The following is a 19231-nucleotide window of genomic DNA, read 5'->3' on the forward strand; positions in this document are numbered from 1 at the left end:
AAGCTGCATGACAGCAAGGGTCTTCTTCTTACTACTCTCCACAGTGTACACTGTATTCTCAGACAGTGCCCGGCATGCTAGTAGGCCCTCAGTAAATGTCCAAGTGAGTGATTATTATGAAATACGGTAAGAATAAAGCCGGGTAAAATGAATATATTGGGTTAGTCCAGGAGGAAATCGTTTTTCCAAACCATAGTGTAGGTAAGTCACGGTCTTATGTCAACCGATATGTGGATATTGGAACTGTGTCCTTCCTTCGCACGGCTCCGTGGTAACTAGGTTACAAAGTGAGGGTATGGTTTCCATTAACATGGTGCAGTTCAAAGTAAGGACTGCCTGTATTGTTTTTTGCCTGAGTGTTCACATTTTAGATTTTGATTAAGCTCTATAAATACCTATATATTTACATAGTGTAAGAACTGGCATTTAGTTGTAGAAAGTTTAGTTTCTTATTTGCCCTGATTAGTAATGTGGACTGTGTTGAAATTTAAAAGTGATGTCAATATTTTGGAAGAAGGTATAAGGGAAATGAGGAGTTTTCAATTTGAGCTAAGCAGAATAAAAACTTAAAGGAAATGAAAGATCTTGGGGCATCTGGGTGGTTCAGTGGGTTAAGCGTCTGCTTTGGCTCAGGTCGTGATCTCACAGCTCGTGAGTTTGAGCCCTACATTGGGCTCTGTGCTGACAGCTCAGAGCCTGGAGCCTGCTTTGGATTCTATATCTCCCTCTCTTTCTGCCCCTCCCCTGCTTGTGCTCTGTCTCTCTCAAAAACAAACATTTTAGAAAAAATTTTAATAAAAAAATGAAAGATCTCTAAAATTTTTCAGAGTCTTAGAGGTAACAGTTCAGAATAAAATTTTATTAGAAATATTAGCAACTATAGGGGCGCCTGGGTGGCTCAGTTGGTTGAGCATCCGACTTCGGCTCAGGTCATGATCTCGCAGTTCGTGAGTTCAAGCCCCGCATCGGGCTCTGTGCTGACAGCTCAGAGCCTGGAGCCTGCTTCAGATTCTGTGTCTCCCTCTCTCTCTGTCCCTTCACCGCTCATGCTCTGTCTCTGTCTCTGAGAAATGAATAAACGTTAAAAAAAAAAAAAATATTAGCAGCTATGTGGGACGCCTGGGTGGCTCAGTCGGTTAAGCATCCAACTTTGGCTCAGGTCATGATCTCACGGTTCATGAGTTCGAGCCCCACATCGGGCTCTGTGCTGACAGCTCAGAGCCTGGAGCCTGCTTCAGATTCTGTGTGTCCCTCTCTCTCTGCCCCTCCCCTGTTCACACTCTGTCTCTCCCTCTCTCAAAAATAAACATCAAAAGAAAAAAAAAAAATACTAGCAGCTATAGAGTTCTGGGAGGAAAAGAGAGCTGAAAAGGACTTCATAAATAAACCTGGAACTGATCATGTTACAAATGTGAATTCACCTCACTTATCTCTGCATTCATTATTTGGTCAATAGAATGAATGCCAGTGTAACATCAACTTATTCTGTTAAGCTCAGATCTGTGGGAAACAAAAGCTCAGTACAGAAAATAAAAGCCGTTTAAACAGTCTTGAATCTGCATAGGTTTTTCTTGCTCATTTACCCTAAGAAATTTTCTTGCCTTGTCCTGGTGGTGGCAGGTTTACAACGCACCTCATACAGGCTGGTACTTGTTACCAATACACCAGCCCCTGTGCTCTTCATGTTTCTGCCAACAGTAGAACTGAACTCTTTAGTTTTCTCACTGCTGTTTCATTTGGTGCATACATTTCAAATAAGGTATTACTGTGAAGTTTATTTTTTTCTCTGTTTTAAGGTATGATGAATGGGTGAAGGCTGACAGGATAATCTGGCCTTTGGACAAAGGTGGACCAAAGAAAAAACAGAAGAAAAAAGCAAAAGTATGTGTATAAAGTCATATCCTTTATGATAAGTATAGGTATTATTTTTATATTATACTGTGTTTTATAAATCTTGTTTTCTCATTGTAATAATCGTCTTGATTTCTTTAAGGTAATTGTGATTTTTCTCTCTGGTAACCCAGAAGCTAAAAAGTAAAAACTGTAAACACATTACCATATTGTTTAAGGAAAGATAAAAACCAGGGACTCCCTAGGAGACAGGCTTCAAACTCAAATGTCTATAGGGGCTCTATAGTAAAAGGGTAAAACAGGATTGATGGTGACAAAAAAGAGGACACATTCCTCATCAAGAGAGGATGGAACTCACCACTCTTGTGGGATGCAGACTCAGGGTTGTCAGATTTTAGGATTTTTTTTGCAGACAACTGTCTTGAAAGCTAGTACTAGATAAAGCTAAAACACATACCTGCTGGCTAGTTGTACTCAACATCCTTACCCTCAATTTTCAGCCTGTGCTGTAGAAATTCACCTAAGGTTTTGTCTGTTTGATGGCAGGTCTCTTTCTTGTCCTCAGGGAATAGTAATGAACAAGGAGGGGTGCTGAGTAGTTGTTCAGTTCTCTAATGCATGGACTCTGGCCTTCACCGTGGGACTGCGGTGTTACAAACCATAGACTATCTTATTCATATAATTATAACTATGTTAGAAAACCACTTGTTTTTGGTTTTTCTATAAGCACGAACTAAGAGTTGACATATAAAATATATAACCTTTTTTGAGTTATGGTTTTCCTTGGAGAAGTAGAATGTCGGTAGAATGTTCATTTTTTTCTAAGGCATCGGCCCTTCTCATACGTTTTGTTGCTGTTACCCAGAATAAAGAAGACAGTGAAAAGGATGAAAAGAGGGATGAGGAGAGGCAGAAGTCAAAACGAGGACGACCTCCTTTAAAATCTACCCTTTCATCAAACATGCCATATGGTTTGTCTAAGACTCCAAACAGTGAAGGAAAATCAGGTACCAGAAGTGCTCGCAGCAGTATGCCAGACAGCTCACCTCTGTCAAATGGAATGGAAGGTGCTAATTTTGAGGATCGTTGATTTTTTAAAAAATCAATAATACAATAAAACTTTACTTGTGTGAGAGATTCATAGAAAGTCATCTAAGTTTTTAATCTCATATAATTTAAACTACAAAACTTGATTTGAGATAAATATTTTATTAAAAAAAATTTTTTTTTTTTAACGTTTATTTATTTTTGAGACAGAGAGAGACAGAGCATGAACGGGGGAGGGTCAGAGAGAGAGGGAGACACAGAATCTGAAACAGGCTCCAGGCTCTGAGCTGTCAGCACAGAGCCTGACGCAGGGCTCGAACCCTCGGACCGTGAGATCATGACCTGAGCCGAAGTCGGATGCTTAACCGACCGAGCCACCCAGGCGCCCCTGAGATAAATATTTTAGTCTCTCATGTTTACTTACGACTGAGTGATGTCTTACTTTAATTGGAATACTTTTGTCGTCAGTATTGTAGGAGTATTCTATTTTGAAAGAAGATGGGTTGACAAGTCATGCATCCTACTGTGTGCTGCACTGTCCTTCAGAGCATGCACCAGTGTCTCCTACAATTCAGTGCTGTTCACGCAGGATATTTCAACAAAGCTGACACCAAGGTGTTCAAAGCACACAAACTAACGTGGTATAGGCATGTTTTGTGATGAGTATAGGTGAACATACTTTATTTTGCTTTTAACTTTTTTCTCACCTTTCTACCTTTGTATGTTTTCCCATGAAATTTAAAATGTTAAATCCTTGTCTCATCAAAACTTTTTCCTCCCTTCAAGAAAAAAGCTATTCTGAACTAGGACTGCCTTTCGTCCATGTGGTGTTTGTGTGTAAATTAGAAAAGGGCTTGCTCCTTCCTCATCACTGCCATCTACTGGAAGCTTATCATAACACACAAATGCAAGATGTCCACCAAATGAAGCTTGTCTATTTGAGTTTGCCTTTTTGGACTTCTTTACAATAGGAGTACCATGTGGGCAGAATTTTTATATTTTACAGTTCCTGTACATTCTCACAGCCCTACTTTATTATTTTAAAAAATTCTCTAACTTAAAGAGAATGAGTTCTTTTGCAAGAAGGTAGCTTGCCTATACTTTTATGTCTTTAAATCAAAAGAATATTTAAACCTTTGGGAATTCAAACTGCTCATTTTGTGCATCTCTTCTTTTCAGAATTTTTAAAAATAGAATGTCATATTCCTTTCTAGAGACACAGAATGCCCATTACGTTTATTAATCAATATCTATTAGACCTCAGATCAAACCACTTAATATATTAACTTACTATCTCAGTACTAGTCCTTTGCTTTTTCTGAGGATTTTTCATAGCCCAATTTCTGAGATTTTTTTCATAGCCCAAACTAGCTCTTTATTTATAGACTTGAGATAGTAATATTTTCAGTGTAATGTGTTTTTACATGGAGTTAATTTTGCAACTTACCACCCCCTCCCATTTTTTGGCCCAAATGTATGATTTATCAGGAATTTCTAGAGGGAAGTATTCAGTGGTGTATGATTTAGAGTGGTAGAATTTTTATTCTAAAATTACATTGGTAATTAAGACAGAAACCTTTGTAATACAGTAATATTTCCTCTTGCAGACTCTTGCTCATCTGATAGTGAAACAGAAGACCTTTTAGAAAAGAATTTGATGAATGAAGAACTTTCTCCTGATATTAAAGAACTAGAAAAAAATGAACACTTGAATGACGATAAACTAGATGAAGAGAATCCAAAGATTGCTGCACATATATTAAAAGAAAACGAAAGGACACAAATGCAGCCTTTAGAAACACTGAAGTTAGAAGTTGGAGAGAATGAACAAATAGTACAGATTTTTGGAAATAAAGTGGAACAAGGAGAAGAAGTTAAGAAAGAGGCTGAAAAATCTCCTAAAGGAAAGGGAAGACGAAGCAAGACAAAAGATCTTTCTTTAGAAATTATAAAGATTTCATCATTTAGCCAGGATGAAACAGGAAGTGAATCTCATATAGAAGCTCAGAGTCTAGAATTTTCTTCACTAGACAGTAAAAATTTTTCCTCTACTGCTGAAGATGAAATTGACCAGTGTGCAAAAGAAAAAAAGTTGAAACGGAAATTACTGGGACAGTCATCACCAGAGAAAAAAACAAGAATCGAGAATGGAATGGAAATGACAAACAGCGTATCTCAAGAAAAGACCAGTGACTGTATTGCATCTGAGGGAATGAAAAACTTAAATTTTGAACAACATTTTGAAGTAGAAAATGAAGAAATGCCATCATTAATCGCAGAGTCCAACCAACGCAGTCAAGAATTGACTAGTGAAAAATTTGACAGTCCAGCTGAAGAAACTGTAAATACTCCACTAAAAGAAGAAGAGGATGCAATGCCTCTGATTGGGCCTGAGACCTTGGTTTGCCATGAAGTAGACTTGGATGATTTGGATGAGAAGGATAAGACCAGTATTGAAGATGTAGTAGTTGAAAACTCTGAGTCTAACTCTCTTGTTTCTATTCCACCTGCCCTACCTCCTGTTGTACAGCATCACTTTTCAGTAGCTTCACCACTTACTCTCAGTCAAGATGAGTCTCGAAGTATAAAAAGTGAGAGTGACATAACCATTGAAGTTGATAGCATTGCTGAAGAATCTCAAGAAGGTCTCTGTGAGAGGGAATCTGCAAATGGGTTTGAAGCCGGTGTTGCCTCTGGTACCTGTAGTATAATTGTTCAAGAAAGAGAGAACAGAGAGAAGGGTAAGAACTTTCTAGGGAGAACATCAGCCTTTACGTTCAGCCCGAAAATTAGTAAGTTAAGAGTTTTAGGCATTCTTGATCTGTAAAGTTCCCACCCTCCCTCCCTCCTATTCTTTCTTTCCTTTGTACGTCACGTCCCCACTTTCCCTTCCCATGCCTTTAAAAAAAAATGTACATTGAGAAATTCATGTGGAGTAGACAGGTGAATAATACAGCTGCTCCTGTGGCGGTGGTGGTGGCTCAAGCACAGAAGACCAACTGCAGCGGCCAGAGTTATGGCGTGACAGGCATTTAGAACGTTTCTTCCCCCTTTGACTGAGTTTTAGTTGAAAGGAGTACAGCCAGAACTGCAACTAATGGAGGCATTATGCTTCTGCAAAACTCTCAAGAAAAAGTATTGCAAGCAACAGTAGTAGCTGTTGGACTGGGCTCTAAAGGGAAAGGTGGAGAGATAACAAGCATTTAGCGTTAAAGTTGGAGGTAAAGTTCTCTCAGAATATGGAGGCACTAGAGTAGGTCTAGATGACGAGGATTATTTCTTAGAGAGGGTGACATTCTCAGAAAATATGCAGACCGAAATAAATTATTGAAATGGTATCATGTGAAGCTGCCCATTCCACTGAAATCTCTCATCCTGTAAATAATTTCCATGTCTTTTATAATAAACTAATGGTATCCAAAATGTATGTATTTTTCAAGTCGTCTCTTCTCCCTTATTTCAGGTCAGAAAAGGCCAAATGATGGAAATAGTGGATTATTGGCAAAAAAGCAAAAGCGTACCCCAAAGCGAACAAGTGCTGTAGCCAAAAGTGAAAAGAATGGAACAGGTTGGTGCTTTCCAATGCTGGCTTTAGACAGCATAAATTTAGTTAATATTTTCGGCATTTTGTTGGCTTGATCATTTGTGTCAATTTAAAAATAAATTTGGTTTATTATGTTCTGAAAATAGCAATTTGCCCATTAGTTTTTGATCTGAAGGGGCTGATCAATTTTATTTGGAGCTGGAATAGCTGTGATTATTTTTTTATGTTTACTTCATTTGTATTTCTTATGTAAAGCAGTTTAATATTGAGGAATGTATTTGAGGATCTTGAATAATAGAAAAGTAGTATTTGTTCTAGTGGTAAAAACAGATTAAGTTTACATTTCTGAATGGAATGGTTTACTTTAATCTAGAAAAGCTGATTTCTAAATAGTATCATAGTATTTTTAAAATGGGGGATAATGAAATTCATGTGGAAATAAACGAAGAATTTAACAAGTCAGTATGAATCAACAGATTACATGAGAAAGATTTTTGTACCATAAAGAATAAAAACTAAGTCATAGAATATAATAGAAATAAACATGGTTGATTTTGACAAAGTTTTATCTCTAAAATAAGCCTTCATACAAGTCTGAAAGGAAAATTCCAGGTTACAGTAGATACATATTCCACAGAAGGAGCATATAATTTTATACAAGATCAAAGCCATTTCAAAGGAAAATTTCTGAACCATAGCCACCTGTGGCTGGACAATACAGATGTAGAAAGAAAGAGCGATGGGAAATGAGAAGAGAGAGGCAGTAGGAATTACCAAGGGCAACTGAATAACATCATTGTGCCTGGCAGATACCACGTTTGTCACATAAAGTGAACCCCACCAGTAATGGGACAAGAGGAAATCATGTACTACCTGGCAGGATACAAGAAGAACACAGCTGCACTTCTGTGACGTTCCTGTCAAAGATGCATAACCTGAATGTAATCATGAGGAACCATCAACAAATTCAAACTGAAGGGTATTCTGTAAAATAACTGGTCTGCAATTTGAGAAATTGTCAAGGTCATGAAAGTCAAAGAGGAACTGTTCCAGATGAAAGGAGACTTAGGAGACATGACAATTATTTATTTATTTATTTTATTATTTTTTTTTTTCAACGTTTATTTATTTTTGGGACAGAGAGAGACAGAGCATGAACAGGGGAGGGGCAGAGAGAGAGGGAGACACAGAATCGGAAACAGGCTCCAGGCTCTGAGCCATCAGCCCAGAGCCCTACGCGGGGCTTGAACTCACGGACCGCGAGATGGTGACCTGGCTGAAGTCGGACGCTTAACCGACTGCGCCACCCAGGCGCCCCGAGACATGACAATTAAATGCAGCATATGATTCTCACCTGGATCCTATTGTTACAAAAGACATTACCAGGTCAAGTAGAGAAACTTGTATGGGATAGGAAGATTGGATGATGATAATAGATTTGTGTTCATTTCATGATTTTGATGGTTGTATTGTGGTTCTATAAGAGTGTGGTGGTTTTAAAAACAGATCTACAAATTTACTGATAGTCCCCTCTTCAAGAGGCAAAGCCTGATTCCCTTCCCTTGCATGTGGGCTGAATTTAGTGACTCACTTGTAACAAATGAAGTGATAGAGTAGGACTTCAGAGAACAGGTCATGAAAGGCACTCCAGATTCCTCCTTGCTCTCCCTTGGATCACTTGCTCTGGGGAAAGTTGGCTGCCAAGTCATGACGGCACAGCAGGTATAGAGAGGTCCACATGGTGAGGAACTGAGCTTATCCTGCCAACAGCCAGCAAGGAACTGAGGCCTCCTGCCAGTAGTAGCCACGCGAGTGAACCGTCTTGGAAGCATAGCCTTCAGCTCTAGTCACGTCTACAGAGACCACAGCCTCAGCTAAAAGCTTGACTGCCACATCACAAGAATTACCTGAACCAGATCACTCAACCAAGCTGCTCCCAGATTCCAACACTCAGAAATATGACATATAAACTGCTAAGTTGGGGGCCAGTTTGCAGATAACACAAGGAGAATGTTCTTGTTTATAAGAAATAAACACCAAATACTCAAGTGTGGCAGGGCAACTTAACCTTCAAATGGGTCAGAAAAACATTTTTTGGTAACTGTTCTTACAGCTTTTTTCTAAGTTTGAAGATTGTCTCAAAATAAAAAGTAAAAAGGATTAAAAAGGAAGAAAGGAGATCATCAGTTTTACTTTTGGGAAAGAATATCTGGCTTAATCTTTGGCAAGAAGAAATGAACTAAAGAGATGGGAAGTGAAATCATTAGGACTCAGTCATTATTAGTTACATATGAGGGACTGGCTAATGGACACATAGGATAGAGGAGTAGCAGCAGGCTGTTGGAAGAGTAAGTAATTCAGGGAATGTTGGGTTAGAGATACCCAGTATTAGGGAAATAGGGGTGTGGAGCTTCGAAGAGTCTGTTTTTAGAAGATGGTTGTGTAAAGGATTGTAAGAAGATGCGATTCCTGTGGAAGAGATGTAAAAAGAGAAAAAGGACCAACAGAATTATGTGAGATATCTGTATGGGCACTGATCTGAGACAAATGCAAATCAGTAAACACCGGTGGGTTTGAATAAAAAAGTTTCAAATGCTATTGGATATGCAATAAGATTAAATACATTGATTGGATTTGTTGAGTTGTAAATGTTGGGACCCTAACAAGAGCACAGGAATGTGATTAGAAGATGTGGAAATCAGGATAACAAAGTTTCTTTCAAGAAATTTTACTTTAAAAGAGAAGGAAGGAGGTGCCAGCTAAAAGGGGAAGTTTTCTTTTTACCTCCTCTAAGAGTGGGAAAGACATAAGTATGTTGGCAGACTCTGGGAAAAGAAGTTGAAGCTAAAAGAAGATGGATAATTGATGTTGAGATATTCCAGGGGAGCTGGGAGTGGATGGTTTTAAGAGTACAGCTGAAGAGAGTAGTCTTCAGAAACACTCTCTTTTTGACCCCCCCCCCCCAAAAAAAGTCAATAAAGACAGATACAGATAGAGGAGAGGCTGGGAAATTGAGTGGGTAACCCTCAACCTTGCCTTGTCAGAAGGCAAGGTTGGCTTTTGAGAGAGAGTAGGGTGGAAGTAGGATATAGAAGATGGGGGGGGGGGAAGGAAACAATTCTAATTTATGATGGAGTGAAGAGCAAAAGCATCTCTAAGTACAAATTTGGTGAGGAGGGATAGAATTGCAAACAATTATGCAATTCATATGTATGCAAACATATATATGTTAAAGGATGTGTATACATCAGGTGTTTCTGTCCTTCAATTATGCAGTTTGGGTTGTTTTTGGTTTTAAACATAAATGGGGCAATACTACACATATTGTTTCATAACTTTGAGTTTTCATTTAATAATATATATTGGATATTTTGCCATTTTTGTTCTTAGAAACTTTAGCTAATTCTTTTTAACCACTTTAGCAAAGTATTCAGTAGTATATTTGACCCTTGAACAACACAAGTTTAAACTGTGCAGGTCCACTTATAAACAGATTTTTTACAGTACTGTAAATGTATTTTCCTTGTGATTTTCTAACATTTTTTTCTGTAGATTAATTTGTTATAAGAGTACAGTATATAATGTTGTATATAACATACCAGTGTGTGTTACTCAACTTTGTTATCAGTAAGGCTTCTGGCCAACAGCATGCTATTATTAGTAAATAGGTTTTGGAGGAGTCAAAAGTAATTGTAGATTTTTGACTGCATGGGGGTCGGTGCCTCTAACCCCGACGTTGTTCAGTGATCAACCGTGTATAATTTTTAACCATTTTCCACTGGTGGGCATTTAGATGTCTATTTCTTTGCTATTAAGAAATTTGTGGGGGCACCTGGGTGGCGCAGTCGGTTAAGCGTCCGACTTCAGCCAGGTCACAATCTCGCGGTCCGTGAGTTCGAGCCCCGCGTCGGGCTCTGGGCTGATGGCTCAGAGCCTGGAGCCTGTTTCCGATTCTCTGTCTCCCTCTCTCTCTGCCCCTCCCCCGTTCATGCTCCATCTCTCTCTGTCCCAAAAATAAATAAACGTTGAAAAAAAAAATTTTTTTTAAAAAGAAATTTGTGCATTTGTGGGGCACCTGGGTGGCTCAGTCGGTTAAGCACCAGACTTCGGCTCAGGTCATGATCTCACGGTTCGTGGGTTCAGGCCCTGCGTTGGGCTCTGTGCTGACAGCTCAGAGCCTGGAGCCTGCTTCGGTTTCTGTGTCTCCCTCTCTCTCTGCCCCTCCCCCGCTCACGCTCTTTATTTTTCTCAAAAATAAATACACATTAAAAAAAGAAATTTGTGCATTTGTACACTTATTTCTGTAGGATATTACAAAAATGGCAATTGCTGGGTCTGCTGCATTTTGATATTTGAGATTTTTATCATTTATAATCTCTGAATCAATTTTTTCTTATTATAGGACAAAGCAGTGATAGTGAAGATCTTCCTGTCCTGGACAATTCAAGTAAATGTACACCAGTAAAGCATCTTAGTGTGTCTAAGCCACAGAAGCTTGCACGATCTCCTGCAAGGATTTCCCCTCACATTAAAGATGGAGAAAAAGATAAACACAGGGATAAACATCCAAATTCATCCCCTAGAACATATAAATGGAGCTTTCAACTCAGTAAGAAGCTTTAGAAAACCTGAATGTATATTGTAAAGTGGTACTTACCTTAAAATGTCAAAATGAGAAAGAATGATTACCAAATTCATTTATGTAGGTTTCCAAATGTTACCTTATCAGTAATTACCACTTAAATATAAATCTGTTATCTTTTCATGATACTAACCTGATAAATACTAACCTGAAAGATCTCCAGTTACAAAATAAGATGGTGATTTGTATATATCATTGAAACTGAAATACCCTTTCTAGTATTGGTAATTGTAAATAACTAATAAACGAAAAAATCATCTATACAAAGAAACAATTTAGATAAATATAATTATAGATCACAGTTGCTGTGTGTTGATGTTTTCTTGTTATTTGCTGATCATTTAAGTAATACATCATTAAGTAATATATATTTAGTACAAGAAATTTGAGTTATATACAGAAATCTTATGAATGTAATTAGTGTCATACTTGTTTATAGAGCCTTATTTAGCTATTAATATGTAAAAGTTTTCATAAATTAAAACTTTTGAGGATTTATAAGTTGGATTTTTGATAGAACTGCCATATTCTTTTAAGTAATATTTTTAAACCAAATTAACTTTTTTTCCCTTTTAGATGAATTAGATAATATGAACAGTACAGAGAGAATCTCTTTTCTCCAAGAAAAATTACAAGAAATAAGAAAATATTACATGTCTTTGAAATCCGAAGTGGCAACCATAGACAGGAGGAGAAAAAGATTAAAAAAGAAAGACAGAGAAGGTAATTTGATTGTAATTTTTCTTCCTTCTATTTTTCAAATATATACTATCATTTTTGAAGATTTAGGTTAGTCTTTGAATATATATAGTACACATTGTTGTTTTTAGATTCCTTATGCTGTCTTTGTGCTATTGTTGAAATGAGTGAGTCAACAACTGAATTAATCAGGATGAGATTCTTGAAAAGGACTATGAACTGTTTTACAAAATGTGTGATTTTACTAAATGTGATGGGTTCTCAAGAAGAGTTACTCCCTCTGAAATTCAGTCTTTGCTCAACATACATTTATTGGCTACCTATTAACAGGCACTATATCTGTTATTATGAGGCTCACCAAAATTAATGGACATATGAGCTTATCTTCAAAGAGACTATTTTGTTGGGATCATAAATTATTTCCTAAGCAGCTCAACAACATTCATTGAAACAGTTCAGCTCAACAAAATTAATGCATACACACTATGTGCTAGGCCCTCTTCCAGGTGGTAAGTACAGAGATGAATGAAATACGGACCTTGATCTCAAAAGGTCTTAACTTCTAGTGGGAGAGTGTGTGAGGAGGGCCCCAAGAGTGATACTGCTTGGTGGAAGGAGAGATTAGTTTGGATTAATCTTGGAGAGAGAGTAATGCCTGGCCTATACCTTAAAACTGCACAGAATTATAGCTGAACATTGGTATATTCATATCAGATCTATCCCCAAGCCCTACTATAAAATACGAGTAAAGAAAAGCCCTGTACCCACAAGAACAAGATAAGGGGGCAGCAGACCACAGTAGACAAGGCATATCAACAGCTTAACTCTTACAAGCTGAGAAGCAGACAGACAGCTGTAACTGTCCTAGCAGAATGCAAAAACCTAAGCTTGTTTATCCTTTTGCATTAGGACAAAACAAGAAGCAAGCCAGTCTATATCATATCACCCCAGAAAGCAGGGATATATGTGAGATTAAAAATGATTGGTTGAAAATGGAAGGAGAAATTGGATTCTTTCGTCCCATGCTGTGAAACAAACTACCCTTTTCTGCAGCTTTAGCAGAAAAATAAGAAATTAACTTATTGGAGGGAGAGGGGAATGAATAGGCTTGTAGACTTCAAGTACACCAGTCTTAGCTGAAGGTGAGGGTTAAGTGCAAAACCAGAAATAAGGAGCTTGAGCAGAAGTATACAATACTGAATGATGAGATTCCTATCCCTTTTCCAACTGTAACTCTTATCCTTTTGGCTTCCTGAAAGCTGACAACTAAGCTTATGCTCACTCTTGGGAGGAGACTGAAGGATTCCTCTGGAGAAGCTGCTCAACCCAAGAGGAATGACTAACACAGATACCAACATTTGGAGGTTCCTGAACCAAAAAGCAAGATCCTTGCCAATCAGTACATATATACTGCCCATCACTGAAAAGCTCTGCATACTTGTGCACAGCTTCCAGTTGGCTTTTTGATATCCTCCTTTTAAATATGGAAGCCACAAGAGCAGATAGGAAGGCTTCTACATAAATGTAGAAACCAAAGTAGAAAATGAGAGTAAAAAAAGGACCTTGGAAAAAACAGACAATGTCCTATCCAGAACATCAAACTATAGCTAGACACAGACGCAGGAAAGGTATTGCAGTCTTGAAACGAAAATATGATACTAGTAATACAATTCAGGGACCAAGAAGGATCTCTCAAAAATTAAAAATATGATAGGAATTTAAAAAATGTAATAGAAGAGAGAGCAAAGCTAAAGAAATTCCAGTAGATGGTCAAAAAGACAATAGGGGAAAAGAACTAAGAGAAGTATAGGATCTGGCCAAGAGATACACCTTCTGAATCACAGAATTTCTAGAAAAGGCACTGAATAAACATAGGACACTGTCATCAAAGAACTATTATAAGAAAAATTTCCAGAAATAAAGGATATGAATTAGGAGATTGAAAGAATTCACTGTAATCTCTCTAAAGAATGGGGGAGAAAAATCACACCAAAGCACATTGTGAAATTTCAGAATCCTATGTGTAACAAGAAGATCCTAAAATTTTATCATATAAAGGCATATCTAGGGGCGCCTGGGTGGCTCAGTTGGTTGAGTGACCCACTCTTAATTTCCGCTCAGGTCATGATCATGACATGGTGGGATCGAGTCCCAAGTTGGGCTCTGTGCTGAGCATGGAGCCTCCTTAAGATGGTCTCTCCCTCTGGCTCTCTCTCTCTCCTTCTGCCCCTCCCCTGTGTTCGTACGTGTGCTCTCTAAAATAAATGAAATTAAAATAAAATATCTAAAAAAAAGGGTCTCAAAACAGCATCAGGTTTCTCGTGTCAGATTTCTCAATGGTAGCACTAGAAACTAGAAGCCAAACTAGAAACTAGAAAGCTAAGAAGACAACATGAGATCCAGCAAACAAGGAATCCTACCTAGGAAAACAGTGAGGCAAATACCAAGGTGATGAGTGAAAGCTATAGAATGACCACTGCAGAGCAGGCTTAGAGAGCCAACTATTCCAGAAGTAGGATGTACACGAGGGGAGGGCTTTGGGAAGGTGGTCTCTTACAAAAAGGTAAATTACCTGACAGGCTTGCCCATATTGAGAGTTTTCTGCCAATGCAGAGACTCCGGGGATGTATTTCTGAGAAGATGAGTTGTATTATATGTGGTCTTGAATCCAGTCCAAGTCCAGCAATCTTTACTCCTAGAAATAAGACGGAGCTAATGGAAGGAGATCAGGCTTTCCATGTTTGTCCTTTTCTTTGAAGACTGTAAATAGCAGGCAGTCTTTACAGAACTTCTAAACACAAAAAGAAAAGCAAATTAACAAATTGAAATTTCTTCAGAGCACCCTGACCTGCTTTAAATTTCCTAAAGGTGATAGGAGTTTCACACAACTAAAAAAAGATTCTTTCATTACAGTCTTCCCTTTTTTGTTTTCTTAGTTTTTTTTAGTGTGAAGTGAGTTATTAAAGTGAGACATTGAGGGGCGCCTGGGTGGCTCAGTCGCTTAAGCGTCTGACTTCAGCTCAGGTCGTGATCTCGCGGTCTGTGGGTTCGAGCCCCGCGTCGGGCTCTGTGCTGACAGCCCAGAGCCTGGAGCCTGTTTCAGATTCTGTGTCTCCCTCTCTCTGACCCTCCCCCGTTCATGCTCTGTCTCTCTCTGTCTCAAAAATAAATAAAGGTTAAAAAAATTAAAAAAAAAAAAAAAAGTGAGACATTGAGTGACTTCTGCATATTAGAACTTATAATAACAAGTTACATGTCACAGTGATAGTACATGTATACACTGAGAGAGATCTACTTAAACAAAAATTTTTAATTTAGGAACAATTAGGCAAAGATTGGCAGGAGATAGGAAAGGGTTGCCAAGAAAGAGAAGATAAAATACATAAAAAAAATGGCAAAGTACCAAATGCACAGAGTGGTGATCCTTAACCTGTGTTATTTCCTCCTAGAGCGTTATGTTAAAGTCACATGAGGACTTTTTTCTAATCACACAACTACACTTCCATCCCGATCCTTATGATTCTGATACCTGACCTAGATAACTACTGTCGCCTGTGGGAATGTCGTGTCCATTAGGTCTGTCGGGCAGGATAAGGATAGGAAGCCAGTGGTTAGCTGGTTACAGGAAATTCTGTGAGATGTTAATCCTTTAGCACCATTTAAGGGGACTGATTGAAATGAATGGTAAATATATTTCTAATTTGCCAGTGGCTAGGTATCTTTGATCGTTTTGGGTCTAATGTAGTTGTTTGGCTTCCGCAGTGTCTCATGCAGGAGCCTCCATGTCATCTGCTTCGTCAGACACTGGAATGAGCCCATCATCATCATCTCCCCCACAAAATGTGCTTGCTGTAGAATGCAGGTGATGAACGCTTTCTCTGCCTTCCCAGCAGTTTGCTGCCATGGACATAAATCCCAAAACCCTGAAATACAACCACAGAAAGCACTCAACTGGTTTGACATTGCTAAGTATATCCTGTATACTTTTCCAGGCTGGATTGTATCTATTCCCTCTCTTTTCTTTTTTTTTCTGTTGCAAACAATAAGCTGATTAATAACTGAAGGTTAGGCAGCCTGCCATATTTGTCATAATTTTTCCTAATTTTTCATTTTTTGTGAAGATAGAAAAAGGGCACTTAGCAAATTTGAATTTGTATAATAAAGCTTTCAAATGTTATAGAAATCATAGACAAGCAAGTGCACATGATAAACATCAAAATATTATCCAGCTGAATAGTGACTGCTGCACTTTCACTAAGATGTATTTGAACACTTGGTGAGTAGGGGGTTTATGTTGTGTTTTTTTTTTTTTAATTATTGTTGCTGTTGTTTTTTTATTTTTGTGGAAGCACTTGCTATTTAGAACTGCCAAAGTATATGTTCAGCAGTGTGCCCAGGTTTAAAGGTGTAAATGGGACAAAATAAATTGTGAAAGGAAGTGTAGTTGACTGAAAACTACAGTTGTAATAAGTCTTCCACTTTTTATAGGATTTTTGAGCACACAATTATGCAAATATTTTAATGTTTATTAATGTTTACAGTGGAATTGTGAATAAGTTTTCAGTGGACTATCTTATCCCTTGACAAAAATATTTTGTCTTTTTTCTATGTAATTTCAGAGTTTTTATTTTGTTACAAAAAGACAAAAATGAAATATATAACAACAATGAAGTTATTTAACAAGATTTCTAAAGCTGAAAATTTTGTGTAAAATAAGGTATTATCTTGCAACTTGTTAAATATATTTATTCAGACATTGGATGTTGTATTTTTATGTATTTTTTAAAATATTAATAAAATGGAAAAAAAGAAAATTCTAGGTTAATTCACTCTTTGGATGACAATAGCTCTCAGCTGTCCCTTTCACAGGAGGTTGCATCCAGCAGCTCTGCCCGCGCTGAAGGGAGCGCGTCTCCGTCCTTCAGACAGCACGGACTCTAAATGGGCATCTGCATCATTAAAGTATGTCCTCGTTTAGAAACTTTGGCAGTCCTAGTATTTAAACTGTTTCGAGGATCAAATTTTTGGTTGCCCTTACAATACTTTGTCATAGTTTTTATGTTTGCTATACTGCCGAATAAATTTCTTATCTCCCAAAGTTGAGATGCAACAACTAAGTAAAGCAACTATGTATGCTTTGTCTGTGAATTGTTACACAGACTGATACATTTTGTAAATAATTCTTCCAAAATCATGTATTTAAAGCATTTTTGCCATATACATTATGTAAAAAGGTGATTTTTTAAAATCAGTTTTTAAATTCATGTTTGTACATTGAAAGGGGTTTTTTTTAAACCTCCTTTTCTGTGTTTAATATGCTGTAGAGTAATAACCTAGATGCTCTAGACTGTATATCAGGATCTGATTTACAAGAACAAAGTCAGAGCCAAACACTAGTGATGGCATAGCATTACTGAAATCATTGTTTCTTAATTTCATTTTACCACATTGTGAACTTGTGATTCAGATTCCTTCCATTTTCGCAGAGAATTAAAAAGAAAAAAAGTACTCTTGTAAAATGCACTTTCCTGTCTTTTCTTTGCAAAGCAGAAGTATTTCAATGTAAAATAAAAATGGAGCTCAGTGGGCAGTATTAATAAAGGCCATGTTTTAAACATAGGCTTTATATTTTTAGTTTTCATTTAAGTGATTGTTTTTTCCCCAAGTGCCAGTATCTTACAGTTGGAAAATCAGACTTTATAAAACAAAGCATATTCGATATATTCATCAGTCTTTACAATAAAATGTTTCTAGTACTTAATTATAAAAATGAAAAAAGTGTGTCATTCAAATCTAGTTGGAACTTGGAGGCAACCGTAGATTCATACGTGGGATATTTTAATGATTTCCTTCACTAACGATTCAGTAAATGAGATAACCGGTTACCAGCTTGAATGCCATCCCTTCTAATCAATATAAATCTAGTAATGAAGTATTGGGACTTTGCTGCAGAGAGCACAATTATATATTCATTCAGTGGGTATACGGGCACTATTAAAATCCTTCTATTTTGAAGCTGGAGAGGATTCTGAAAGTAAATGAATATTGACTATTAAATTCAAATATGAGGCATATTTTGAATTTAGCTAAATTTAGGATAGCACTTGCATGTGACTAAAAAAGTATAAAGATACTCTTTAAAATAGAAGGTGCTGTCTCTAAAGTTATTTGAAGATTATCGAGGTTTATTTCAGTATTCCGTTGTGTGCCTTTATTGTTTGTTGTATTTCTAGTTTTCCTGCCCTTCACTAAAAAAACATGTTTGAACTTTGGTATATAGCATACACACACACACACACACACTCTGTCTTCTATGAAATTGCTTTAAGTTATAGAAATCCATATGGGTTAAGCTATTAATTTGCTTATATATCTTTCTTACAAATTCTAAAATATAACTTTCTTATAACCCCTGTAATTTAACAGAACTGTCAACACTGTGAAAGCATTTGAAGCTATATTCAACCACACATAAAACGTATTACCATAATTCATTCATCAACAATTTGTCAGGTATCTTCTGTGTGCCAGGGACTGTGCTAAGGCCCAGAAGTTAAAACAGTGAACAAGACAGAAAAATGTCCTTGTCTTTAGGCAATGTATAATCTAATGAGATAGATGTTTATTTCTTAACTATACGTGTGACAAACATATTAAGGTATGGGGTGCCATGATATACGATATAGGAGCCCAACTAGTTTGAAGGTAAAGGTGGTCAGAGAAAGCTTTGCAGAGAAAGCAACAGTAAAACTGACCCTCAGTGAGGATAATGAATTGGCTAGGGATGCAGGTTGGGAGAGTAAAGCGCTCCACGTGCATGGGGCAAGGGGGTAATGAGCCAGGGCAAAAACACTTGAGTCGAGAGAGGCAGGAGCCAGGTCACGCAGAGACATTCATTTTATAAATAACTCCTCCCACATCATGTATTCAAAGCAGTTTTGCTGCTTTAAACCCAAACAATGCACCTGCCCAGCTCTGCCTCTTCCTGCTCCTCTGTTCTCCCCACCACTCTGTCCCTACTTGTCCAGAGCCATCTCAAGAGCCACTTTTCAATGACGTTTTTGCTGACTTACCACCACCAGAATATCACTGCCTTTTATGCTCTCATTGCATTTTCAACCTATTATTTTAGTTGACAACTTGCCTTGTATTGTGTTTACTTATGCATGCGTCTTTCTACCCTACCAGATGTTTAGTTCCTTAAGTACCTAGTCATACTCGTATCCCACAAAATGCCTGATCCAGCATCCAGTACACGGTAAGATGGTCAAAAACTATGTTTACTTAAGTTGAAAAAAATTACTTTTGAATTGCTATTGTTTCTGTTTTCTACCAGTGATTCTTATGTACAAGTCAGACATCTATAAGTTGTCTTTGTGGTTCTTTTCACAAGGGAATAATGTGAAAATATCATTTGAACAGGGTAGACGTGTTAAACCATCTAATCC

The 19231-nt window shown here is 37.5% G+C and overlaps 1 protein-coding gene across 3 annotated transcripts in view; it reads left to right on the forward strand.

Moving 5' to 3' along the window:
• The window catches only part of ARID4A (AT-rich interaction domain 4A), a 66164-nt gene extending 48762 nt beyond the window's left edge, over positions 1-17402 (forward strand). For 2 of the 3 annotated variants that reach the window (XM_045451093.1, XM_045451094.1), the window contains exons 18-24: positions 1797-1881; positions 2717-2918; positions 4506-5639; positions 6362-6466; positions 10845-11051; positions 11661-11807; positions 15546-17402. In XM_045451093.1, the coding sequence (XP_045307049.1) occupies positions 1797-1881; positions 2717-2918; positions 4506-5639; positions 6362-6466; positions 10845-11051; positions 11661-11807; positions 15546-15649 (1984 nt within the window). In that variant the 3' untranslated portion in view covers positions 15650-17402. The remainder of the gene's footprint in view (positions 1-1796; positions 1882-2716; positions 2919-4505; positions 5640-6361; positions 6467-10844; positions 11052-11660; positions 11808-15545) is intronic. The other variant, XM_045451095.1, reaches the window with a different exon arrangement.
• The last annotated feature ends 1829 nt before the right edge of the window (positions 17403-19231 follow it).

The sequence above is a fragment of the Leopardus geoffroyi genome, chromosome B3, assembly GCF_018350155.1.
Source record: "Leopardus geoffroyi isolate Oge1 chromosome B3, O.geoffroyi_Oge1_pat1.0, whole genome shotgun sequence".
In the NCBI taxonomy this organism is placed as follows: Eukaryota; Metazoa; Chordata; class Mammalia; order Carnivora; family Felidae; genus Leopardus; species Leopardus geoffroyi.